The sequence below is a fragment of the Ambystoma mexicanum genome, chromosome 3p (genome assembly GCF_040938575.1).
Source record: "Ambystoma mexicanum isolate Mex_15411 chromosome 3p, UKY_AmexF1_1, whole genome shotgun sequence".
NCBI classification, from domain to species: domain Eukaryota; kingdom Metazoa; phylum Chordata; class Amphibia; order Caudata; family Ambystomatidae; genus Ambystoma; species Ambystoma mexicanum.
The window spans coordinates 1198398987-1198425492 of NC_090925.1; the positions used below are offsets into that span (position 1 = coordinate 1198398987).

Here is a 26506-nt window from a genome sequence, read left to right on the forward strand (position 1 = left end):
AAATAGAGCCAAGATAGTAGCAGTCACACGGTACCAAGTGGGTGTATGAGGTCATTTCCAAGACCACTACTAAGGGCTCCCATTTCAACTTCTGTCTGCATTATTCCTACGGAATGGGTCATTCAATACATTGCTGAGAGGTTATCAGCACAACCACTTGTGCTCTGGTCCTCTGGCTTAATGCTAAAGCAGAACTTACTCCATATCTTGTGAGAGATACATTACATACAAAATTTTCTTTTAAAATCTGATCACTGTACCCATCCCTGCTCCTCTCTTTACGCCTGCAACCTACTTGTAAACCCCTGGGTGAGTCACTCCATTGCTTTCAAATAAATTGTGTCCTCCCATGTATTCCTCATCTTTTATATATTCAAGTCTGCTCGCAGCTTGCTTCGGATTGTCTTTTTCCTATAGGGTTGAGTATTGTGCAGCGTCGAGTCCTGGTCCTCGATGGCCTCTGTAGCCTCCCTCATGACGTTGATGCTGGTATATGAAGCACGCACGCTGACCGCTACCTCAGTTCAGTTTTTTCCACATTGCTGTGTGCTTCAGAGCTACTCACCTCAGTAACATTTTGATTGTGTTTATTCTTCAATCAAGTGAATTTGATATTCTTCTAATATTTCCTTGACACCGAAGACAGGTTTCAAATGGTGTACAGACTGTGGGGCAAAAATATCCATCACAGACCCTCACTGCATCTGTCTGTGGTGTTTCAGGACAGGCTACAAGGTGGACAACTGTGGTTTATGTCAATCTATGATAGTCAAGGCCTTGCAGGAACGTAGGGGGAATCTAGATGCAAATCCCCAGCCCTTACCCCATACAAAAGAAAGTCGTCCTCTGAACCGAGGGATGTTTCCCTTGAGAGAAAACATCGGAGAAGATTGAGGTCCAGTTCACGACGCTCGTCATCCTCTTCTTACAAGAAGAGTAAGAAACGGCATCACTGGTCCTCGTCATCGTCGTCTTCCTCTCCCAAAAAAGTTTCATCCCCAAAGAAAACGTAGACTCCTGCAGAATGGGAAAACGACTGCTTGAAAATGCTTGACGTTTTCAATAGGCAAGCTCCTCTGAGTGCCTCTTTCAAGAATTCAGGGATGCAAAGCCACCCCTCAGCGTCTGACAAGATCAGTAGGGAGTCTCGTGTGTCTCATCACATGCCCCAGGGCCCGGGAAGAGAGACTCCTCAACACAAGTTGAAGGAGTCTTCATCGATTCATAAAAGAAAACCTGTGCCTATCCCCTTGAAGCCTTCATCTCAGATACCGAAGCCTTCTTCGAAGGTATCGAAGCCGCTGATTTTACCTCCTGAGCTTTCGAGACATTTAAAGTCATCAAAGCTTGTTAAACCGTCGGCTCATTCACCGACCGTTTCGAGAAAGTCGTTGAAGCACTCAACGCCCTCAACACCATCGGAGCATTCAGGGCTTCTGAAGATTGCAAAACCAGTGGCTGAACCAACCAAGTCATTCAAACCCATGCTTCAACCTGATTTCTTTAGGCAAATGGGATGCATCTTTGAGGAAAATGAAGAGCAGGATCAGGCCCCTTTTGGTTATGAGTATGGAACACCAGATGTTCCAGAAGAACTCATTTCTCAAGAGTCTAAGATGCAATATCTGGTTGAAACTCTTAAACCAGCAGCTGGGAAACGCCACTATAGACAGATTTTGGTAACTCAGAGTTGGCTGGTTATGCTGATCCTTCATACAGATCTGTGATTTGTAAAGTGGCAGAATATCTGTGGTGGTCTAAAGCCGCAGGTACTATAGGGAATGTTGATCTCACTGATATCCTAGACAGTGGTCCAACTAAGGAGGCTTTGCTACCATTTCATTCTGCCTTAAGAGTAAGGGTTATGGAAAATTGGCTAAAGCCAGATTCTGTTCCACCTGTTAACACGATTTTAACAAACAAATATAGAACAGCTTCTGTGGACCCTCCTTTTCTGAACAGGCCCCCTGGTTGTTCAAGCAGCAACAATTTCTTCTAAGGCCTCAAGTTATCCTTCTACTCCTGCAGATAAAGAGAATAGAAAAGATGACTATTTGGGAAAGAGATTGTTTAGTGCAAGAACTAAAATCAACAAAAATGTGACTACCCCCTTTGCTAAATACAAACACACCCTATGGGGTGTAGCTGCCCTTGCAGCAGAACACATACCAGAGGGAGAGGAAAGGGAAGACTTTGTACACCTAGTACAAGATGGGAAAGATGCTATGAGGCAGTCTTTACAGTCCAGCCTGGATACAGTGGATTCAGTAAGCATGCCCATGGCTGCCAGTACTGTGTTTAGGTGCATGTCTTGGCTCAGGAAGCCACGGTTTTCTGCAAACGTCCAGGCACATTTACTTGACATGCCTTTTGATAGAACATTTTTGTTCGGAGAAAAGGCTGATAATAGCCTGGAGAAAATGCAGGCTTCTTCTAGAGCTGCGGCGGCAATCAGGCAACCTCAACCTTCAGGTCAAAGGTGGAGAGGACGCCCTTTTCGTTGTTATTCCTCTGATTCTAGAGCAAGAGGACAATTCTTGAAAAGGGTTCGGAGCAGAGCAACTCGTGGAGGAAGAGAAGGTAGAACTCCACATGCAAAACCTGGAGAGTTGTGTAATGCCTGCGCCATGGGCGCACATATTGGCAACTATCATGGACTATTTTTTATTCATTTATCTACAGAATACTCTTGGAACAACCCCTATTTACACTTTGGTCCTTAATTCCCATTTGCGTGACCTCTGTGCTTTTTTATTTTACTCAACTAACTACGTGTACCACAATACACCTTGCTACAACTATCAATTCCTGGCCATTCCCATTCGTCAGCATTGGAACCACAATCCCCAGAAGCCCTAGGGATCAGTGCTGCTTCCACAATCTCAGGACCAGAGAGGGAGGAGGCAGATTGTATTCAGGTGTGCTGCTCCAGGTGCTGCCAATTAGCCTGCCTCAGTACAGGGCCGGGCGGTATTTAAGCAGCTGCCTGCAGGAGCTCAGTCTCTTGCATTAAGAGTCCTTCCAGCACCTTTTTTTCCTTGAGCCATGAATTTTTGTATGCTGTTCCTGCTTTATCCTGTTTTTGATCCAGTTCCCTTCCGGGCTCCCTGCATTGCAGCCAATCACGCTCTGCTGCCTTCTACCTACAGCCTTTGTCCTCTGGGCTTCCTGCCTTGCAGCCTACTACAGTCTTCTGCAGCCTTCTACAGTCAGCGGCCCTGCTCCTCTGGGCTCACTCCTTGCTGTCCTGCTCTTCTGGGCTCCTTGCCTTGCAGCCTGCTTCACTCCGCTGCCTACAGCCCTTGTCCTCTGGGCTCCCTGCCTTGCAGCCTGCTTCACTCCGCTGCCTACAGCCCTTGTCCTCTGAGCTCCCTGCCTTGCAGCCTGCTTCACTCTGCTGCCTACAGCCTTTGTCCTCTGGGCTCCCTGCCTTGTAGCCTGCTTCACTCCGCTGCCTACAACCCTTGTCCTCTGGGCTCCCTGCCTTGCAGTCTCCTTCACTCCGCTGCCTACAGACCTTATCTTCTGGGCTCCCTGCCTTGCAGCCCTGCTCTTTTGGGCTTGCTCCTTGCTGCCCTGCTCCTCTGGGCTCTCTGTCTGCTGTCTACTACAGCTCTCTGTACTGCTCCTCTGGGCCCTCTGCCTTGCAGCCTACTACAGTCCTCTGCAGTTCACTACAGTTTACCTGCACTTTGTGCTATCCGTTATTGCAGCCCTCCTGTTTTCCTGGCTGCTGCTCCCTTGCTTTCTTCCTTGTTTTCACCCTCTGTTCTTGATCCCTGTCCTTCTCTTCCTTGAGTCCTCTGTCCTTCCCTTAAGTTACCCATTTCAGTTATACTGCTTTTCCTTCATTTCTTTCTGCTAGTCTGCTCATCGACTTCCTTTTCCCTGGATATTTCTGTTCTTGTCTTCTCTTGTATCGTATGTAGATCCCTTTGTACAGAGCTTGACTGTTGGTTTCCGGCAGGCAACCTCTGCCCCTTCCTTTGTCGCGTTTCAGTGTTAGACACCCACAGCTGTTGTTTCCAGCCATGAGCATACAGCGTGGGCCTCTGTTATAGCAATCTGTGCAGAAGGATGGAGTTTCCTAAGGTCCGTGGAACACTCTTTCCCATTTCTGCATACACCCCAAGTGGGAATCCAGTTTGTTTGTACCTTTTATTTTCCTGCTACACTTGCCTACTCTTCGTTCTGTTTGAACTTCCCGCTGTGTGTGTACTTATCTGTCAACTTACATCAGCATAACCAGCCAAAACCTACCTGGGTGCCCTGTGCCACTCTTGACAGTGTGCCATCCTTGACAGTTGCCCTTAGATGCAGGTGCAGCTGCAAAATGACTCCCTCACCCACAAGTCTGTGGTAGGAGGCAGATTGTCATATCATCTCCGATGTTGGCGAAGCATAACTTTGGATGCATGAGAGCTACAAACCGTAGCGGACGGTTACTGTTTCCCATTCCTAAAAAGACCTCCCGATTTCCCCCCAAAAGCCAGATCAGCCTTGGTTCCAGATCCGCTCCTCCAACAGGAGATTCTCATCCTGTTGGAGAAAGGTGCAATAGAACTGGTACCTGCAGCAGAGAGAAACCTGGGTTGGTATTCTACCTACTACCTAAGAAGGACGGAGGAGTGCGACCCATCTTGGACTTGAGATGCTTGAACAAGTTCCTCAGGCAGGGCAAGTTCAAGATGGTACTTCTTACTCTAGGATTGGTTGAAAAATGTTCACCAAGCTTATGGCAGTGGTGGCAGCAAGTCTAATGATGGAGGGTATTCACATCTCCCCCTACATGGACGACTGGTAGATCAGGGCTGTTTCTCCAGAACAGTGTCAGAGTCATCTCAGTCGCACCTGCCATTTCCTCCACAAGCTGGGCTTCTCCCTGAACTTCCAGAAGTCCCACTTGACACCTTCACAGAACTTTCAATTAGTTGAAGCAATCCTAGATTCAGGCTTGGCAAAAGCTTTGCCACGCGAGTTAAGGGCTCAACATCTCTTGCAGATGGTCAAAAGATTCCAGAGTGCCCAATGTCTTCCGGCCTACGACTTCCTTAGGTTTGCTCGGTCTCATGGCATCCTGCATTTTTCTGGTGCCAGACGCCCTTCCAAGAATGATATCCCTTCAGTGCGCTATCAGATCCCAGTGGTCTCAATTCTCTGGCAGAATGGCAGACCTTCTCCAGGTCCCGACAAAGGCTGCCCAGGATCTCTTGAGGTGGCCCAGCCGAGAGAATGTGATGCAAGGAGAAACTTTTTGCCAACCATGTCCTGAGGTGACAGTTGTGACAGGCGCCTGTCTCGCAGGATGGGGAGTGCACATGAGAGATCTTTCAATAAGCGGACACTGGTCTCAGTCGGAGTCCAGATTCCATAGCAACCTTTTAGACCTCAGGGCAATCAAACTAGCGCTGATGGCCTTCCTGCCCTCAATACAGGGGAAAGAGTGTACTGATAATGACAGACAACACCGTGGCCATGCACTACCTCAACAAGCCAGGGGGTTTGGGGTCAATGCCCCTCAGGAGAGAGGCAATGCAGCTCTGGTTCTGGGCACTGGGAGAAGGAATCACTCTCTGGCAGTTCATCTAGCTGGAGAAAAGAACACAGTGGCGGATGCTCTGAGCATTCAGAGCATGATCGCCCACTAGTGGGAGTTGGCTCAGGAAGTCCTTTTGGAGATCTTCGCCCTTTGGGGAACCTCTCGAGTGGATCTGTTCCCGATCAGTGTGAATCGGAAGTGCAAGCTGTTCTGCTCCAGGGAATTTCCCCAAAGAGGCGCTGTAGGGGACGCGTTTGTGGTGGACTGGGAGTTTCCACTTCTGTACGCGTTTCCGCCCGTCCCCGTCATTCCTCATGTCATCAGGAGGTTGAGGAAGTTTGGTAAAGCCATGATTCTCATTGCTCTGAATTGGGCCAAGAGAATGTGGTACCTGGACCTTCTGGAAATGGCCATCTGCCCTCCAATTAGTCTTCCCCAAAGAGAGGACATACTCTTGCAAGAGGGAGGTCTCATTCTTCACCCAGAGATGAGGACTCTCAATCTTCACAACTGGTGTCTGAAAGGGTGAGATATAAGGATTGGGACCTCCCGGAAGACATAATGGAAGTGCTGGTTTCGGCTAGGAGACCAGCAACTAAATCCCTGTACTGCTGCTGTTGGAATAGGTTTTGCAGCTGGTTCAGGGAAAAGACACTTGATGCTTTCACATGTAAATTACCCATGTTCTTTATTTTTTTTCTCCATCTAACTCATTCTGGGTTGCAAGTGGCCATTGTGAAGGGCTACTTAGCGGCACTGTCAATCTTTAAGAGATCTCCGGATGAGGGATCGTAGTTCAAAATGCTGATTGTGTTACAGTTTCCTAAAGGCTTAAAAAATGTGTTTCTGCCTATTCCCTTCATCGTGCCATCTTGCGATTTAAATCTAGTACTAAGATGTCTGATAGGAGCTCCGTTTGATCCCTTGCATTGGTGCCCTTTTAAGAAGGCTCACCATGAAACTGCCTTTTTAGTAGCTATCACATCTGCCCATAGGGTAAGTGAGCTACAGGCCCTTTCACATCGTTTCTCAAGAACAATGTAGTCCTAAGAGTTTGGTCTTATTTCCTTCCAAAAGTTGTGTCAGAGTTTCACCTTGCACAACGTATCGTGTTACTATCTTTTTATCCACCTCCTCATCCATCAAAGGAGAAGGAGAGACTACATTGCCTGGACCCTAAAAGGGTGCTAAACTGCTGCATTACAAGAACAGCAAGTATTCGTCAAGATGATCAGCTCTTCATTGGATATGCTGGTCAAAGATTAGGCTTGGCTGTCACAAAACAAACAATCTCTAGGTGGAGTGCCATGTGCATAACAGTGTGTTACTCTTTGGCAGGCAAAGATTCAGGCAAAGGTGTGAGGGCACATTACACTAGAAGGGTGGCTGCTTCCTCAGCCCTGGAAAGAGGTGTGCCAGTGCGGGACATTTGCAGAGCAGCAACCTGGTTGGTGCTTCATACTTTCAGTACATTTTACTGTGTAGATTCTTTATCAGGAGGGAGAGGAAGACACATTTGCCAAAGCTTCCCTTCGTAATATAAACAAATAGGTACATTATTGCCACCCACCACCTAAGTCAAACTGCTTTTGGAGTCTATCAAAGATGAGGAATACGTGGGAGGACATAATCCATTCCAATAACAAATTACTTACACGTGGTAACGTTCTTTCGACTGGATGTTCCTCCCACATATTCCTCATTGCCCTTGCATCCATCCCCTCGCTTGCCTATAATTTCTTGTCTTACATCTTCCTTTCTCGCTACGTCAAGATTGTTTCCTCCTAGGACACAGAATGCAAACTAAAGGAGGAAAAAACTAAGAACTGAGGTAACGGTCAGCACGCATGCTTTATATACCAGTGACGACGGCACGACGGACGCTACGGAGGCCATCGAGGACCAAAACTCGATGCTGCACAATGCTCGATGGGGAAAAAACTTTCTGAAGCGAGATGCAAGCAGACTTGAATATAGCAAGCTGCAAGCAGACTTGAATATATCAAAGATGAGGAATATGTAGGAGAAACATTCAGTCGAATGAACGTTACCACAGGTAAGTAACTCTAAACAGGCTTTCTGTAGAGAATGTAAAGAGGTTAGAGAGAAGAAGCGACGGAAGAGATCTACAGTTTAAATGTTCCTGCTTATCGTGACATGTGGGATGAGGACTAGCTATACACTCAGAAAGATGTGCAGGTTAGAACAAAGATTTTGTAGGATATTACCAACAGCATGGGATACATGATGACTTTGATACCCTAAATGTCTATCTGACTGTACAAAGGATAGTTATCATGTGTCCTCATGCATTTGACTTTCAAGAAGTATATTGAAGAAGAATATAATTGAGTTTATCAAATAATTGTTTAATTTAAAGTTCCATATCATTTGTGTAAGGCCTACATGTGTTCCGCATGAAGAGCTTCTTCAGGTACCTTAAACATGAGTTGTAGACAATGTTGTAGACCTTTGTGGACATGGTTTACGTTCACAGTATAATACATGCAAAATCACGTATCCTGACAGTTTTAATGTTATGTTGGTATAGCCTGGTTGGGATCTTCTTACAGTTGCTGAATTTTGTTTTTTTAGGCTGATCTCCAACATATGAACATATAGCGATTGCACTCGCGTATGGAGGATTCACACTAAGAAGCATGACAGTACAAGGTTTAATGTTGAGAATCTATCATTGGAGAAATCAAAGATGACATTCGGATACAAAAATATGAGGTTTTGATGAACGTATATGTAAGAGGGCGACTACAACTCAATATTAAATCAGCCTAATGAAACAGGTTTGGGAATAGCGGATAAGATTAATTAAGTTGCCACAGATTTGGATGGGTGGCATACATTGCAATACCTCCTACAGTTAAATGTGGACCTATGTGAAAGTCTCATAGTTTGCTTGCCCACTTCCAGCAGCTGAAGCTAAGCCATAACTCAAAACCACAGAATGTACCTAGGCTCAAAATGGGCCATGTATCTTTATATCAAGGAGCAGATACACCGGGTAGAAAGGGAGGAGGACAAATGGGGTCTGCTGTTTTAGATGAGTTTGGGCTCTGAATCACAAGACTGAAAGACACCTACCCTGTTGTTGGCGGTGTTGCTCTCACACACACATGCACAGAAGTGGATCCTAAGTCTTATAAAGGAAATACTCAAACTTATTTTTGTGGGCCTCGAAATGCTTTCTCGACTGGTCTGCTTCCACAGAATTAAATAGCTGGCTCCTCTCCTCAACGAGAGGAAGAAAAATCACCTCACTCGACGAGTCGCTGCCGGGCCGTCCCTTCTAATTGAACTGTAAAGAGAACATTTGTCTGTGCAAACTTAGTCTGTAAAGTTCATTGTAGCTTTCCAGTGAACGAAGTCTGTAATAAAAAATAGTCAGAGCATGATGGAATGTCATTGTTTCATGAGAGGTAAGGTGCCTCTGTAAAACAGAGTTTTATAGTAGTCTGATTTGTGTAGGACACTATAATCAGTGAGCCGTAAAAAGGTAATGTGTGATTTAAGAATGATTTAAGAATTGTAAGGAAAGCCTCCATATACCAAATATCTTGTTTCAAGTCCGCATTCATATTTCAGCAAGGGGGACATTTAATTATATTGATGTCCTGAAATCTGCTAAATGCTTCTGTCATTTTGTACGCTTTTAGATTCACCTAACATACAGGCCCATTGCGTGAACCATTCACATTCTGGCTGTTTCATATCCATTTATGTTTCCTATGCAGAATGTGTATGCTTTCTAATGCTCTTTTGAAAGCTGAAAATGCTTCTTATTGACGCTTAAATCATGTAAAGTGCCATCATTAAGAACACAAAAAATCCTGCAGACTACATGAGAAAAACACTAACACAATGCATGCATTATGAAGAAATGTCTAATTTGACAATGCTAAGAACCCAGTTGAAGTTACAGTGTTGGCAGGATTCAAACATTGTGTTTTGTTTTAACGCATGGAATATATAAAGATGTTCTAAGCTTTTTTATGTTCCCAAAGGCAATTAACATGTTTTTCTCCTTTTCAGTGATTATTGAACCCATTCCAATTGGACAAGCTGCCAAGGATTACCTGAGCCTCTTTGTGAACCCTACACTGCTAGCTGGACTGACAGAGCTTTGCAAGCAGAAGCCAGCAGATCCTTTTGTATGTATTGGCAGTGTTTCTTCTTCTTTTCTTTCAGTGATAATTGGTATTCTCTTCACAAATAATGGCGAGGGTAACTACGTGGAACAATATTTCCCTGGGTTCTTTTTTTTAGTGCAGGGTGCTAACGTTCTGATTTCGTTTTAAAACATTTCCTGGGATCGCAGCGAACAAATGCACGAATGGGATTTTTCCCTTATGCAGGCATACATTGTAAGCTCCAATTGCTAAAACAGTATGAGTACATCTTCTGCAATGCTAGGGGCTCGGCATCTCATGGACATAATGCTGTAAATCATTGTTACCGGAAACATGTTCCAGCTTCTTTACTACTTTCATTTGATAGTGTTTCACCATTCAGTGTAAATACAGCAGTAGGGCGGGGGTCAATGGAGTTTAGAATAATGAATCCGTCTGAATGATTCTGCAGGACAGTGCTACCAAACTTGGCACAGAACACTGTCATCAGAAGCCTCAGAATGTTTGACTGCAATGGAAAGACAGTGGAATCTGTTTGTTTCCGAGCAAGGATCTCCTGATGCAAGCTGCGGAGGCTATCACCCTGGACCTAGTGACGAAAACATTGACTGAACGCTACATTGGTTTCGTCACAGCAAAAAACATTGCAGTGTACCACCCAGTGGAAGGTGGCATCCTGGCCATGATTTGCTGTGCATTTTTCTTTAAAAACTACAAACCGCCTTTACGGCCTAATACACCGTGTTACCTCTTCACAGAGGTCTCACATTTTTCTTTGTATCCACTTGCTTGTTTTAGCATTATTAGCAGAATCCAAACATTTTTCTCAGTAAACATTTGTAGTCTTTTAAGCTTAAGTGTAAAGGAATGTCATTGTAATGATCAAAAGGAGAGCAATAATACATTTAAATCTACAGGAAAAGTAAAATAGACGACATGATATTTAAACATGGCAGGTGAACACTGGACTAAACCCCATAGAAACCTTCCTAAATCTTCTGGCACATGCTCTGTGAGCTGGCTCAGACATCCAAAGCACTTCATTTCCCCTCAGCAGCCACCCGGTAGACTTTCCCAAACATCAGAGGTATTTTACATTTCTAATGGATTGTGTCCTCCCATGGACTCCTTATCTTAGATATATATTAGTATTCTGCTTTGCGGTCTCAGAAAATATTTGGTCATCATCTGCTATGCTTATCAATTTCCCTTGATGGTTAACATTCCTGCATCCGGATGTGACGTTGGTGATGGTATAAATAGCACGCACCATGCCGGTTGCCTCAGTTCTGTTTTACAGCATTCACAGGACGCTCTCGGAACAGTTTGAATTTCCACAGCCTTTTTCTGCAGACTGTGACTCAAAGATGTCGAGGACTGATCTGCATAGGATTTGTCTCGGGTGCTTTGGTGAAGAACATGAAGGTATCGAAAGCAGCCCCTGCCAATTGATGACCAGTAAGGTCTTGAAGAAGAGAATGTTGAAGCTCACCCTAGGTCTGTCGATTTCCAACTCTCCATCTTCCACACCTTTAAAAAGAAAATCTTCGGAAGGTAGAATTTCCACCTGAGACCACTCTCCAGAAAGGCCCAAAAAAGGGTTTAAGCATTCCAAACGATTGAGATCCAGGAGCAATTCCTGTCACACTTCTTCTTTGTCATCACGGAAGAAGTCAAAGAAATGATGCCATTGTTCCTCATCTGCAGACTCCTTGTCCGACAGGTGTCTGGTACGTTTTCACAAAAAGACATCCTCATTGACCGAATGGGAAAGGCTCTGTGAAAAAATGATGGGAGTGTTCCTGAAGGTGGCCCCTCTTGGTCTCTCGAAAAAGCCGGAAAAGGCTATTGATCCCACTGCATCTTCCAAGAACGGCAAGGAATTGAGTAAGGCTTCAGCCCGTGTGCCCAAAAGCCAGTGTCTGAATACCTCAGGGATGTCGTCTCGAGTAGCTTCGAGCACTGAGACAACATTGACGCCAAAGGCAAGGCATAAAATAAGCAGTGTCGCATAGCAATTTCCTATGCAATTCTGTAGGTTTGCTAATCAAATGAACACTTGTGTAGTAAAGTTAGCTACTTAAGTTGCCCACTTCAATGAAAGCACAGCTTGCCCTGTAGTCTTCTCTTGCCCTCGGTGCTCTCTTGACCCTCTTTTCACTGTTCACTTCAAGTGTTAATGGAGGGAGAGTGCAGCAGTAATCATATCCTCCACTCTTAAGTGCCAAAGGCATGTGTAGGAGTGCTAGGCAAGAATTTCTGTTTCAAATAATTGCAAACCAGAAGTAATCGAGATGATACTTTTATTATGCTTTCTATATCTTGTCTGGCAAAGACCAGCATTTGTCAACTTTATATCTTTTAAAAAGACAGTCATGCAATTCCATTCCTAAAATGTAAGTTGTGGCATAATGCATAATTACAGTATTGATACTGTAAAACACTGCATCATCTCCATGTTTTAGAGTAAAGTTTAGGTTAGTGTATCTGAATTTCATAGTGTCAACTATATTTCATTTTGTTGGGGAAGATGCATCATGTTGACTTGTGAACCTTTCAAAATGTACATGATCACATGATGAAATGCTTTTAATGGCAAACCTAGTTATATAACCTGCAGGTTGCAGACATCTCGCAACTGGTACTCAACCCATGACTGAACCAATACTCTTTGAGATTCTATATTATCCACCTGTTGCTTTATACCAGGTTCCCTGAACGTGAGATGACCACAGACTACAATATTCCACCTAGTTTGGCCAGTTCTCTGCCTGCTATGCAATCCACTCTGCTTAGTCTGTCTTTCCTCTTACATAATGAATACACAAAGCAAACTAAATGCTTACACACAGTAGTGATCAATAGTTCCATCTAGTCTGTACATCCACAGATCTACTGCAATACCAAACACTGTAGTTAGCCTCTAGACCTCGCTTTGCTTTATGATTGTATTACATATTACCACCTGCAGGAGACAGCTGGCCAAACTGTGTTCAGAGCCTTTTTATCATATCAATTAATTTGTGTCCATTCATGCAGCAAACCTTTTACATTTTACAGACACTCACCCATGGCTCGTAAAGTCTCTTCGCCCACTCGCTGTCAATTAGATTTTATGAACGGTGAGTAGCATTTACAAGAGAGGTTTGATGCTTTTATTTAACATTTCCTTTGTTTGCAATAAATGTCAACAAAATAAATGCCACTGTGCATGGCTGGCCTCTGGGTGGCAGCAGTGTGCCAAACATTAAGTGGGTTTGTAGTGACATGCACCATTTTACCGAAATCACATTTTAAATGTGTTGTCCTCTGGTGCTATGGGTCAAGTGCACTTCTCTTATGTTGAATAGGTAAACTAAGTTATCCGACCTCCAAGTCTAGCTGCAGTTTAAAGAATTTGCAAGGCCTGACTCCTCTCACTAATCTCTTATTTCAGCGGTACACAACACTGCTTTATTGTTGTTCATTTCATGTCTTGGGTACAAATAACTTCTGGTGACATTACCAATATTAATACACAATTGCTCATCAAATGGGTCTGTTTGCTAATCAAAAATATTTTGATTAGCAAACTCTGCTAATCAATTTTTGAAAACTAATTTATGCCTTGAAAGGCTTCTGTGTCGTCCCCCTCAAAGGAGTCAAAGTCAAAGGGCTCTTTGACGTTGATCTCCGAGCCAACTTCGAGCTTCAAATCCCTGTCGAAGAACGATTTCTTCAAATCCTATGAGTCGATTATCGAGGAAGACAATATCATACCTTCGGGTATAAACGTTTTGGAACGCCTAATGTTCCATAAGAAATTTTCTCTGTTCAATCCCATCTAGAAGACTTAGCTACTTGTCTGAATGAGGCCAGTGGTCTGGATACATCCCCTGAAGTTGAATTTGACACGCCCGATTTTTATTCTCACACAAATGCGGCCTATAAAACAGTCATGAACAGTGTGATTGAATATTTGGGTTGGGGTGTCCTGCAAAGGACGTTACTCAGGAAGATCTCACAGAAATCTTATATAGGTGCCCTCCTAAGGAGACTGAAACTCTTGCATAGCGCACTAAACAAAAACATTTTGGAAACCTGGCAAAAACAAGGAGTTGGTGAAAAAGTACAGAACGTCTTCTGTGGACCATGACTTTCTTTCCGGATACCTAACACCAGTGAGTTTGGTGGTGCAGGCAGCTACCTGCACTTCAAAGGCCCCAGCTTATCTGACCATTCCCTGTATAGGGGCGATAAAAAATGTGACGTACTATCAAAAAGGGTATTTTCTGATGGAAGCATGGAATTAAAGGCCAGTAATGCATCATGTGCTCTGGGAAAATACTCCTATACATTGTGCAATGTAATTTCCCAAGCTGCATAAAACATTCCTGAAGGTGAGCTGAGAGATGGGTTCAATAACCTAATTAATGATGATCGAGAGGCCTCTTGTCAATCCCTTCAGTCAGGCCTAGATGTGTCAGACTGCATCTGTTGATATATGGGCTCTAGCGCGGTAATCGGGAGATTTGCTTGGCTGCGTAAGTCAGGGTTTGCCCCTGATGTCCAGTCAAGGTGGTTGGATATGCCATTTGAAGTGTCCAACCTATCTGGGCCAAAGGCGGATGACAGACTAGAAATGCTACAAGCTTCAAAGGCTATAGCTAAATCTTTGCAGGCAGCTCTTTATCAGCTGCAACAACACCACCTTTGCAGGCTTGGAGAGTTCATTCCTTTTGAAATTACTTCTCTTTTGGCCAAAGAGGAAGAGGTCAAGCTACCCAGAAACAAGGACAAAGGAGGTTCACACGTGGCCCTAGAGGCCGTGGAGCAGAAATTGCTCAGGAAACAACCTCCTCATTGCCCTCTGTCACAGCCCTACAAACCTCTCTTAGCACTATGCTCACAGAACCCCGCTGGGAGGCAGGTTAACCTAGCATCTCCAAGAATACTTCATATGCATGGCCACTACAGACAGTGGCCCAAGGGTACTGTCTCCCATTTCTACATAGAGCCCCAGTTTGCCCCCTGAGCAATCAATCGCTTCGGAAACCAGATCAGCTTCTTCTACAAGGGTTTCTTTGCCTGTTGGAGAAAGGTGCCATGGACAAGGTACCTGTACCAGAACAATAGCAGGGTTGGTAGGCCACCTATTTTCTGGTTCCCAAGAAAGACAGAGGACGCGACCCATCCTGGACCGAGGCACTTGAACAAGTACCTCAGGAAAGACAAATCCAAGCTGGTCACTCTTTTACAGGTCCTCCAGGCCCTTCAGCTTCAGGACTGGATGGTGTTACTTGATCTTCAGGATGCGTACTCCATGTGCCTATACATCCCAAGCACAGAAAGTACCTGATGTTCGCCATTGGCAGTAATCACTATCAATTTAGTACTGCCTTTCTGGTTCACCTGCACCCCTAGGGTCTTCACCAAGTTGATGGTGGTAGTGGCAGCAAATCTAAGGAGGGGAGGGATTCACATCTTTCCCTCTCTAGACGAATGGCTGGTCAGAGCTTGTTCTCCCAAACAAACTCTGAAACCTCTCTACAGCACCTGCTACTCCCTCATAAACTGGCTTCTCCCGCAATTTCAAGAAGTCCCAGATGAAACCTTCTCAGAAGCTACAAGGCATTATAGCGGTGCTGGTCTCTTCCTCTGGAACGGCTTTTCCTCCGGAGTTGAGGGCTCAACATATGTTATGTTATGTTATACTTCATTTGTTTAACGCTTTATGTACCATTGCTATGATCTCAAAGCGATGTGGGTTGAACTTCCTCGGGGACCGTGTTCCGTATCAGTAGTGTGGCATATAGTGCCTGAGTGCACTTGGAATGTGAGCCGCCAGGGTGGTTTTGCAGGTTGGCTGCATTCTAAACGCTACTTGTGGTGCGGTGAATGTGAGAGATCAGTGAAGTGTGCGCAGCACTGGGGTGGGGTGGTGCTCTAGTCTGCATTCTCGCTGACGTAAGGCATGTGCAGGAGATTATCTGTGCAGCTAAGCCAATTATTTTTTTCTTTTTGTGGGTACAGCTGCATTCTACTAGGATGTTGAGGTGTTTTATGAGCGATATATGTATGTGTGCAGCAACGCGGAATTGATCAAGGGGTGTAGCTGCATTCTAATGTTTTTTGATGTAAAAGAGGAGAGTGAGCCCAGTGGATGAAAGAGTGTCTGTGGTTATCGACTCTTGGCCACTGCAGGTATGCTGATTTATTTTGGACAGGCAGTCATTTTCGGGACCCTCAGTGGTTTGATATGTAGGACCCATTTCCTGGGCCCCTGTAGGTATTTTCAATCGGGTTGTTGGATTCTTCTTGCGATATTCTGTTGTGATGTTTGGTTTCTGGTTAGTGTTCATTTTCAAAGGGCAATGGTCGTAGGGGGGGGCCATATGGACACGGCCAGTCCTTTTCGGGACGCTCTGGAGATGGAAGTGGGGGCCCATTTTCAGGATCATTGTAGGGACTTTGTGTTGTGTTGTTGGGTGCTTATTGGGATATTCAGCGGGGATATTCTGATTTCACAGACACTGGCCATAAGGGGATGGGAATATGTCCCATTGGTGGACCTTTCATGGATTTGGGAAAAGCCATGTTTTTACCACTTTACGGAAGGCCATGTAGTCCTGTTTGTGCCGAATATGAGGAATTACTGAATTCAATAGAGTTGGTGCAAGGGTAGAGTAGGCTGACCCTCCAAGTCTGACCGAGTTGAAGGCTGGGATCATAAGTAGGAGGGCTGTGCTTGACCTTAGTCTCAGTGTTGGGCGGTAGCGCATGGTCTTTCCTTGGAGGTATGATGGGCCGCGTTTGTTCACTGCTCGGTGGGTGATGGACAGGATTTTAAAGCTGGTCCTTCGTCCAATAGGTAGCCAGTGGAGGGTGCGGAGAGAAGGGGTGATGTGGTCCCTACGTCCCAGTGCAAGGAGGAGTTTAGCAGCTGCATGTTGGACTCTTTGGAGTTTGTTAATGTGGTATGTCGGAGCACCCAGATACATGGAGTTTGCATAGTCCAGTCTGGACATGACGATTGACATAACAGAAGTCAATCTTTTGGGGCAGGAAAGATAACGGAAGCTGTGTCTCAGAAGCCTGAGGTGGTAGTGACAGGATTTGGATACACTGTTGATCTGCTGGGACAGGGTTAGGTCCGAGTCCAATATGCAGCCAAGGTTTTTGACTGTGTTGGAGGTAACTGGGGTCAGGGGGAAGGCTGAAGGTGGGAGGCCATGGGAGTGGTTGCGGGGGTCGTTTTAAGTCATTGAGGCAAGCTGCTAGGTCAGGGGGCGGATGGAACAAGTTAGTTATCTGTAACTATTGTTCTCCAGCATGGGTCCAGCACGGACCTAAACGCTCACGAACACTCCCCGTCGCCAGCCTGGGAATCATCAGCAAAAGAAAAAACAACCTCACCCCCACCCACAAACTGCACCTCTCCTCCAAGTGAACCACTGAACTCCGGGCCACACCGCCCCCAGCCTATCTTGCAGATGGTAACGAGATTTCAGAACAGCCAATATCTACCGGCTTTTGACTTTCTGAGGTCGCTGGGCCTCATGACATCAAGTATTTGCCTGTCTGCATAAAGATGATGTTCTTCCAGTGGGCCCTCAGATCCCAATGGTCACAGTTCTTAGGCAGGATGAAGGACCTTCATCACGTCCCGAGCAAGGTAGCACAGGACCTCTTGTGGTGAACCTGCAAGGAGAATGTGATGATAGGGGAACCGTTTTGGCAACCCTGGCCGGAGATGACTGTAGTCTTGGACGCTTCACTTACGGGATGGGGAGCTCACATGAGCGATCTGACGATAAGCAAACTTTGGTCCCCATCAGAATAAAGACTACACATACACCTGTTAGAGCTGAGGGCGATCAGACTGGCTCTGATGGCCTTTTTGTTATCCATACAGGGGAAGAATGTCCTGATAACCTCAACAAAAGAGGAGGTGTAGGGTCACTATCACTGGGCAGGGAGGCAATGTTGCTCTGGTTTTGGGCTCTACAAAATCGGAGCTCTATCAGCTGTCCACCTAGCTGGGGAGGACAATATGACAGCGGACACTTTCGTAGTGGACTGGGAATTTCCACTTCAGAATGCGTTCCCACTAGTCTCCGTCATTCCTCATGTAATCAGGTGGTTGAGGAAGTTCAAGAAATCCATGATCCTGATATCTCCGGATTGGGCCAGGGGGACATGGTACCTGGACCTTCTAGACATGTCCATCTCCCCTCCATTCCATCTTCCCAAGAGAGTGGATCTACTCTTGGAAAATGGATGCAGTCTTATTCATCTAGGAATCAGAACACTAAACCTTCATGCCTGGCTTCTGAGCGTCTAAGACGCAAAGATTGGGACCTCCTAGAAGACGTAAAGGTGGTGTTGCTTTCAGCTAGAAGACCAGCAATCATCGCACTATGCCGCTGCCATTGGGACAAGTTTTGCAGCTGGTGTGGATCTAAAGATATAGATCCTTTTTCTTGCAATGCACCTGCAGTGCTTTCTCTTTTACAGCACATAGCTCACCAAGGGCTGCAGGTGGCTACCGCTAAGGGATTCTTGGCAGCATTATCTATTTTTAAACACCAGAAACAAGACTCTTGAAAGGACTAACAAATACATTTCCACCAGTCCCTTTTCTGTCCCTTTTCTGAATCCGTCCTGGGGATTTGAACCTGGTACTAACTTATTTTAACAGGCACTCCGTTTGAACCTCCTCATTCTTGTCTTCTCTGGTTATTAACCTTAAACTATGTTTTTAGTCGCCATCACTGCTCGCACAGTGGGTGAGCTACGAGCCTTGTCATGCAAACTACCTTTTACTATATTCTCCAAGGAGAAGGTAGTTCTGAGGGTTCGTCCCTCCCTGCTTCCCAAGGTGGTGTCTGAATTTCATCTGACACAGAAGATAACACTACCAGATTTTTATCCTCCTCCTCACCCTTCTAAGGATTAAGACAGGTAACACAGACTTGACCCAGACTTGACCTTCTACATTTCTGGAATGGCAAACGTCAGACAGGATGACCAACTATTTGTTAGTTTTTTTTAAAGAATTTAAACAATTTATATTAGGTTTAATACAAACATCATACCTCAGAACATCACATTATAATCGTATGGTAAGACCACATTTTTCATTTTCTCCCCCCTGCCCTCCCATAGCCTGCTCTTTACTTCCAGCCATCTCAGACGGTTCTGCGGGCATTTCCATGTCATCTGTTGAGATGCCCTCCTCTTCAGAATCATCCGCTCTGCCCTCAAACAGAGACGCTACTAGGTGCCTCCAGTCTACCAATGTATGCAACTCCTCCCCCTCCCTCTTTGTTCTTAGCTTCCTGCCATACAGTTGTTTCGGCATTCGTCCACTTCTGGAGATCCTGCCACCAGGCCTCCATGCTCGGACTCCTCTTTTATTTCCAACTCATAGCAATCTTACGTTTTGCCAGTATATATACGCCAGATCTTTAAGCTTGCTTGCATGTTTAAGGTTACATGGTCTAGGGAACCCGCCAAGCATCCCCGCCCACAGGGAGTCTACTTCCAGCATTATCCCCTTCTCAGCTAGCGAGTGCGACACATACCTCCATAATCTCCTAATTTCAGGGCATGTCCAAAACATATGCGCCATTCCAGCGTTCTCTTATCCATATTTCGGGCACGCCTGTGGCCCTGCACCTTTGAACCTAGCAATCTTCTCAGGGGTCATATACGCTGTGTGAGTTACAAACAACTGAATTTGTTGTAGCCTGACATTCCTAGAAACCTTTTTATGATACCTTTGCACCCTGTGCCACAACCAGTCTCCAATCAACTCACCCCCCTCCTTTTCCCAATCAAGTCTTACTTTAGCTACCTCCTTTCACACTCTGGTCATCAATAGCTTGTATATCCGAGAGACTTTGTGTCCTCCCTCTTACACATCACAGAATGTTTCCACCACAGTGTCGAACTTCTGTGCCAGCACCATCCCGGTCCATTTACTCTTAACTCTATTTATTAATCTGGCGTACGTGATGTACTGACCCCGGTGTAGTCCTGTATCTCTCACCAACTCCTTGATTTGTATTGCCACACCTTCATGCCATATATCACCTAGCGTCACTATACCTTTAGTTTCCACTGTCCTCTAAGTATCCCCCTCATCTGGTGATCAATCTTATCTAATACTACTAATGGCATTTGTGGGAACACTGATCTGGATTACCTAGTAGCTGGCAGGCTCTCTGCCATACTTCCCGTATGGTAACCACATCCATTCATTTAAAAAGTGAGGGTTACACTCCTCTCTAAGCAACCTGGAATCGGACGTGGCATCATCTGCTAACCACCTTACCACATATTGGAGTTGGCTGGCTAAAAAATACACTTAAAATTGGGCAAACAAATCCCCCCCCCCTGTTCATACGGGTTTTGTAGCTTCCACAATGCAATCCTGTTCCTAGTGTTGCACCATATAAACCCCTTAAACATGCTCTGTATACCAACAAAGATGCGTCTTGGTATCAGGTACAGAATATTAGCAAAGTAATGCAACAACCTAGGTAGTACAATCATTTTCAGGAGAGCCACCCTCCCCATCATGGTCAATGGCAGCTTGGCCCAGAATATCATACTGTCTTTAATGTTGGCCACTGCTTTTACCGTATTCCGCTCATGTTCCGCCTCGATCTTATAATAAATGTCAATACCTAGGTATCTGAATGTTTCAGGTTCCCACCTGATCTGCAATACTGAGTCTGCCCAATGGTACCCCTACGTATAGACCAAGTGGGAATATGCCGGACTTCCCAGGGTTTACTGTTATGCCGGACAGCTTTGCGTACTGTTCCATTACTTCCAGAATGTACTGTAGGTTCTCTTCAGGGTAATGTAAATATAACAGCATATCATCAGCATGCATCAATAGTAGGTGCCGGCCCCCTTTGGTACTGATCCCAACCTCACCATACTGCTGTCTTGGGTACGCCACCAGGGGCTCTAGTGCCAGGATAAATAACATCGGGGACCAAGGGCATCCTTGTCGGGTGCCCCTGCCCAATCGCCAGCGTTCAGATATGGTCGCCCTGTTTTGACTCGGGCAAACGGTGCGCTGTATAATAGCTTCACCCATTTAAGGTAACCTGGCCCCATCCCATATTTATCCAGAACCGGTAGCAACCAAGGCCTTTTGACCAAGTCAAAGGCCTTCACTGCATCCAACAAGATTATCGCTATTTCCCGTGAGCTCCCCTCGGTCTGGTCTATGACGTGGTGTAGCCGCCTAAAGTTATCTGAAATGCACCTCCCCGGGACATAACCTGACTGGTCTGGGTAAATACGTTTATGTAGGAGGGGCTTCAATCTATTCGCCTTCAACGTTGTCAATATTTTGCTATCCTGATTGAGCATCGAGAGCCATCTGTAGGATCCACACTCCGCCTCCGGCTTATTAGTCTTGAGCAGTGGAATAATTATAGCTTCCCGAAGGAATGTAGGCAGCTCACCGGCCTCAAAAGCCTCGGTTAACATGGCTAGCAAGGGAGGGAGCAACTCCTTCATAAATGCCTTATTAAACTCACTCGGTAAGCCATCTGCTCCCAGGGCTTTATTAGTGGCTAGTGTCTTGATAACGTATTCAATTTCATACCGCATCGGACGCGCTTTCAGGCTCTCCCTTTCTGTCTCCTCCAACTGTGGTGGGGTCTTTTCTGTCAAAGCTTCCACCATGTTAGTTTTTCCCCCATCCATAACCTCTGCATACAGTTCCTTATAATATTCATAAAAACTTGCATTCCCTTTTTCCTGGGTATCTTCGAACTGTCCATCTGCTCCTCTAACCGCCCTAATGACCTGACATGGGATCTCACTCTTATACAACCATGCTAACAGCCTGCCTGGCTTATCACCTTTAGCATGTTGTCTCTCCACATACTTCTTATAATTTAAATTACATAATCTATCCAAGTGCGCTCTACATGTTTACTGTAATTGGATTATAGTCTCTGCTTCCCCTGGGGATTGCCCCACCTCCAGTAATTTAGTATCTAGCTCTTTTTCCACTTTGCTCTGGTCACTCATAATGCTACCCTGTGTCCCATTGGACTTCGATATGGCTGCCCCCCTTGACACCACCTTGAATGCTTCACACAGCGTCCCAGCCGATTCCACGCTCCCAGTATTAATTTGAAAATATTCCAGTATGTCTTTCCTGAGGCCTTCTCTGAACACATATCTTTTAAAGCCTCTGCTCCAAGTTTCCACGTTGGGATTCTCGCCCTAGGGCGTGAGATCTGCCACGTTCCTATCAGTGGCGCATGATCAGAGAGGACTATAGCTTTTATATTCTGCTTTTGTCAACGCATCTAATAATTCCAGCCCAACAAATACATAATCTAATCTAGTACTTAGGTGCAGCGGGGCAGAATAATGTGAATACCCTCTATCTTGCGGGTGTTGTAGTCTCCATATATCCTCCAACTGAAAGTCTCGCAATGCGGTAAGCAAGGCTTTTGCAGCAGGGGTTGGCCTCCCCATATTCTCGTCTGATCTGTCTAGCCTTGGGTCTAAAGTGCAGTTGAAGTCTCCACCCCAAATAACCGCGCTATCCGTATATGGGCTAATCTTGACATACAAGTTCTTAAAATAGGCCCCAGTGTCATGATTCGGAGCGTACACATTTATGATGTTCACTTCTGTGTTCTCCACCAATCCCTTAATCCGTATCATTCTCCCATCTCTATCGATGGTGGACTGCAGTAATCGAAACGGGACATGTGGTGTAATCCATATAAGGACCCCCCCCCTTGCGTAAGCCGAATATGTCGCTCCTAAGGTCGTGCCTTTCCATTTCGTCATTACCATCCCCATCCGTTCCTTAGTCATGTGAGTTTCCTGTAGTAATGCCACATCAACCTTTAACCTTCTCAAATACATCATCACCTTGTTACGTTTGATATAGGAATTCAACCCCCTCACATTCCAGGTCACTATTCTTAGGTCTCCCATTTAACCATATCCTACTCCCTTCATCCCCACTCATCCACTTTTTATCCTCCCCCATGGCTTGTTAATGCAGGCTTGTGTTCTTGCTTCAAAAAATGACTCGTGATTACAGGCTATCTCCCCTCCCTTATCCGCAACTTCCCACCCCACCCTCCACACCCCCAACAAAACTACACCTACCCCCATCCCCCACAACTCCCCAAACAAATGCCCAGCTCCATCTCTGGATCTCAGGCTCTCACGCATCTAGCTCTTTTCTACAGTTCACACCGATACTCAGAACTCGGCAGGTTCATATTATCCTACTAATATCCTAACTACTAAACTACTAGCCTAAGCTACTAGGGGTGACGACCCGTTTCAACTGTGTTCCTGCTTAAACTTCCCATATCCGCTTCACTTCCTCTCTAAAGGGTCAGGCATGTATGGTCCATTCCGTGTCTCTCATGTGACCTCCAATTGTTGGTCCATAACATTGAACTATGTAGAAAAGCGGCATATCTACCCATACGCAATTTACAGTGCATCAGGGAGACCTCCAATGTTCACCCATCTGTTCTGCTCTCCGTCTGGACATCTGCGCCTGCTGGACAGTTCCATGCATCCAACCATGCTGTTGCCTCCTCAGGGGTGTCAAAGAAATGCGCCTTGCTGTTGTGTCTTACTTTCAGCTTCGCTGGGTATAGCAGCATGTATTTGTATCCCGCATCTCGTAGTCTCCTTTTTATTGATACGTAATTCAGTCGTTGCCTCTGTACTAAAATGGTGTAGTCCGGGTAGGCCGTGATGGTTGTGGACCCTCTGCTGATCGTTCCACCTTTCCGGAAATGGTCCAATATCCTCTCCCGATCTTTATAGTTCAGGATCTTTGCGATCAGTGGCATGGGGGGTGGGGAGGGGCGGATTCGGTCACCTGATCGGGGCGTTGTGTGCCCTCTCTACTGCAAATCCCTGAGAGAGTGCACCGCTGTCAATCTCCTCCAATAGCATGGTCTCTACATAGTCCGTCGGGTCCAAGCCCTCCACTCCCTCCGGCAGGCCAATAATGCGGATGTTGTTTCTACGTGCCTGCCCTTCTGCTTCCTCTGCCCTGTTTTCCAGGTTGTGCACTTGTTGCCTGAGTGTCGCAACTTCTTTAGCATAGTCTGCACTAGTATGCGTATTGACTGCCACGTCTTTTTCAAGTGTCCTGGTGCGTTCCGCCAACTTTCTGACATCCAGCTGCAGGAGACTCGCGTCCACGCAGACCGAGTCTATTTTCTGCTCCAATGAAGATTTCAGTTCCGCTATGGATGCGTCCATCCTGCTTGCCCAGGATGTCTTCAGCTCAGCTATGGCGTTCAGGATCCGGTGGTCTTCCTGTGCCGGGGCCCCCTCTGCCTGCAAGTCCAGTTTCTTCAATTTCGCTCCCTCTGGCGCAGGGGAGGCCTTAGTAAAATCTTCAATTTTTGACTGTTTACCTTTGACTTTGTTCTTCTTGTTTGTTTGTTTGTTTGTTTTATTATTTATAATGCGCGAGTGTACCCGGGGGTATCAGGGCGCAGACTTTACAAGAATTTTTTGAAGCTTGGTTACAGTACACGAGGAATATACATAATACAAAAAAATAGGTGCACAAATGTTATATACAGTATATACAAATCATCAGTAAGGCCAGCAGGCGGTAATGTAATATACAGGTAAGCAAGAGGCACACGTGGTTACGATGTGTGCGTGTAGCGCTGGACACTACCTAGTCTTAGTGGGTCTCCAGTTTCAGCCAGGCGATTAACTTGGAGCGGAAGTTCTGATAGGGCAAGTCTACTCTAAGGTTTGGAGGCAGGGAGTTCCAGAGCTTGGCAGCTTTTACCGGGAAGCTGTTGCCTCCTATGGTGGCCCGTTTGTAGTGGGGGACAGATAGGCAATCTTTGTATGCGGTTCTGACGGGTCTTGAGGAGGATTGTTTGTGGAACCTGTTGATCAGGTAGGTTGGGGCTGCGTTGTTGAGAGACTTGTGGGTGAGAGATGCCGTTTTTAAGAGAATTTTATCTCTGGTGGAGAGCCAATTGTTCTGTTGGCTGAAACCTGTAATGTGTTCTCTTCTGGAAATGCCCAGAGCTGCTCTGAGAGCGTTGTTCTGAAGGGTTTGCAGTTTATTGGTGGTGGCCTTGGTGGATCCTAGGTAGAGGGCATTACAATAGTCGAGGCGAGACAGTATGAGGGCTCTGGCGAGTGTCAGACAGCTAGTGTCAGACAGGAAAGGTTTGGCTGCACGGATTAATTTGCTCGTGTAAGCCGTGGAGGATGCAAGGGAGCTCACTTGTCTTTTGAGGGAAAAATTGGAGTCTAGATAGAATCCCAATGTTTTGACCTCTTGTCCGACTTTGATGTTGTTCCCGTCAATCATGAAGGAGTTATAGGCCGGGCCAAGTTTCTTTATACTGATTGTGGTGCCTAAGATGATGAGTTCTGTTTTATCATCATTCAGGCATAGTCCATGAGTAGCCATCCATGCCTGGATGATGATGTACACCCTATTTAGCAAGGCCAAATCCTTTCCATAATCTCCTGAAAGCGGAAGGAGGATCTGAGTATCATCTGCATAGTTAGTGTAGGTGATACCGAGATGATCCAAATCATCGAAAAGGGGCTTGGTAAATATGTTGTATAATGTGGGGGAGACACAGGAGCCCTGAGGTACACCACATGTGATGGGTATAGGGTCTGCTGCCGCCGTGGGAGAGAAGACCCTCATAGTCCTGCCGTTGAGGAAGGATGTGATCCAGGTGATGGCCTCACTGGAGAAGTGAGCCGAAGTGTGGAGGTGTGAGCAAAGGACAGAATGATCGACCAGATCGAAGGCTGCAGAAAGGTCGAGGAGGAGGAGTAGGGTGGCTTGCCCGTTGTCTCTGAGCGAATCGATCTGCGCTTTCAAGTCAATAAGGGCGGTTTCAGTCCTGTGTTGGGTGCGGAATCCAGATTGTCTAGAGCCTAAGAGGTTGTGTTCTTCCAGGTGCTTCTGTATTTGTACATAGGAAACCTTGTCCAGAATTTTTAGTAGAAAGGGAACAGTAGTTATGGGACGGTAGTTTGTGGGTATGGCTGGGTCAAGTGTGGGTTTTTTCAGTAGAGGTAGTACCCAGGATTGTTTTAGGTTAGTAGGGATGGAGCCAGTGGCAAAGGAGGCATTGATCAATTTTGTAATGAAAGGGGAGAGGTCGCGGGCAGCATCTTTAATGAGCTGTGCAGGGCATAGATCTCCCTGGCAATTAGACGGTTTCAGGGACAGGATAATTTTTTCGACTTCCAGTATGTTGACTTTGGCGAATTGGAAGCGGGCTAGGTCGGTGGGCATGGGCTTGTCCGGGATTTTTGAGTTGAGGGTGTCATTCAGGGATGCTCTTTTGCTGGTGATTTTACTTTGAAGAGTCGCAATCTTGTTTGCTAGGGCACTTTGAATTTCTGAGCACCAGTTTTTATCTTTGGTGCACGTGTCAAGGGGTGCTATGGGGGTTTCAATTTCTTTAAGGATGGAGAAAAGTTCTTTCATGTTAGATTTAGCTTGGGATATACAAGAGTCAAAGGAGGCTTGTTTGGCCAGGTAGATTTCTTTTTTGTAGAGTGCAGCTAGTTTGGAGAGTTTTAGTTTGTTAGAGACTGAAGGGGATTTTTTCCAGATGGCCTCGCAGTTTCTTTTTTGCTGTCTTAGTTTTTTGAGGAATGGTGTGTACCATTTGTTGAGGTGCGTTTTCGGTTTACTGGATCTCAGTTTAAGGGGGGCGATGCGGTCCAGTGAGGTGGCCATAATCTTGTTATATTCTTCAACTAAGGACTCAGGGTCCAGGTTATCAGGAAGTGAGTTGAGAGTGGGGAGTAG

General features: G+C 45.8%; 1 protein-coding gene across 1 annotated transcript in view; it reads left to right on the forward strand.

Moving 5' to 3' along the window:
* NME5 (NME/NM23 family member 5) overlaps positions 1-26506 on the forward strand; it is a 239097-nt gene that overhangs the window by 186802 nt on the left and 25789 nt on the right. Inside the window, exon 5 of the mRNA XM_069650095.1 lies at positions 9587-9705. Within this exon, the coding sequence (XP_069506196.1) occupies positions 9587-9705 (119 nt within the window). The remainder of the gene's footprint in view (positions 1-9586; positions 9706-26506) is intronic.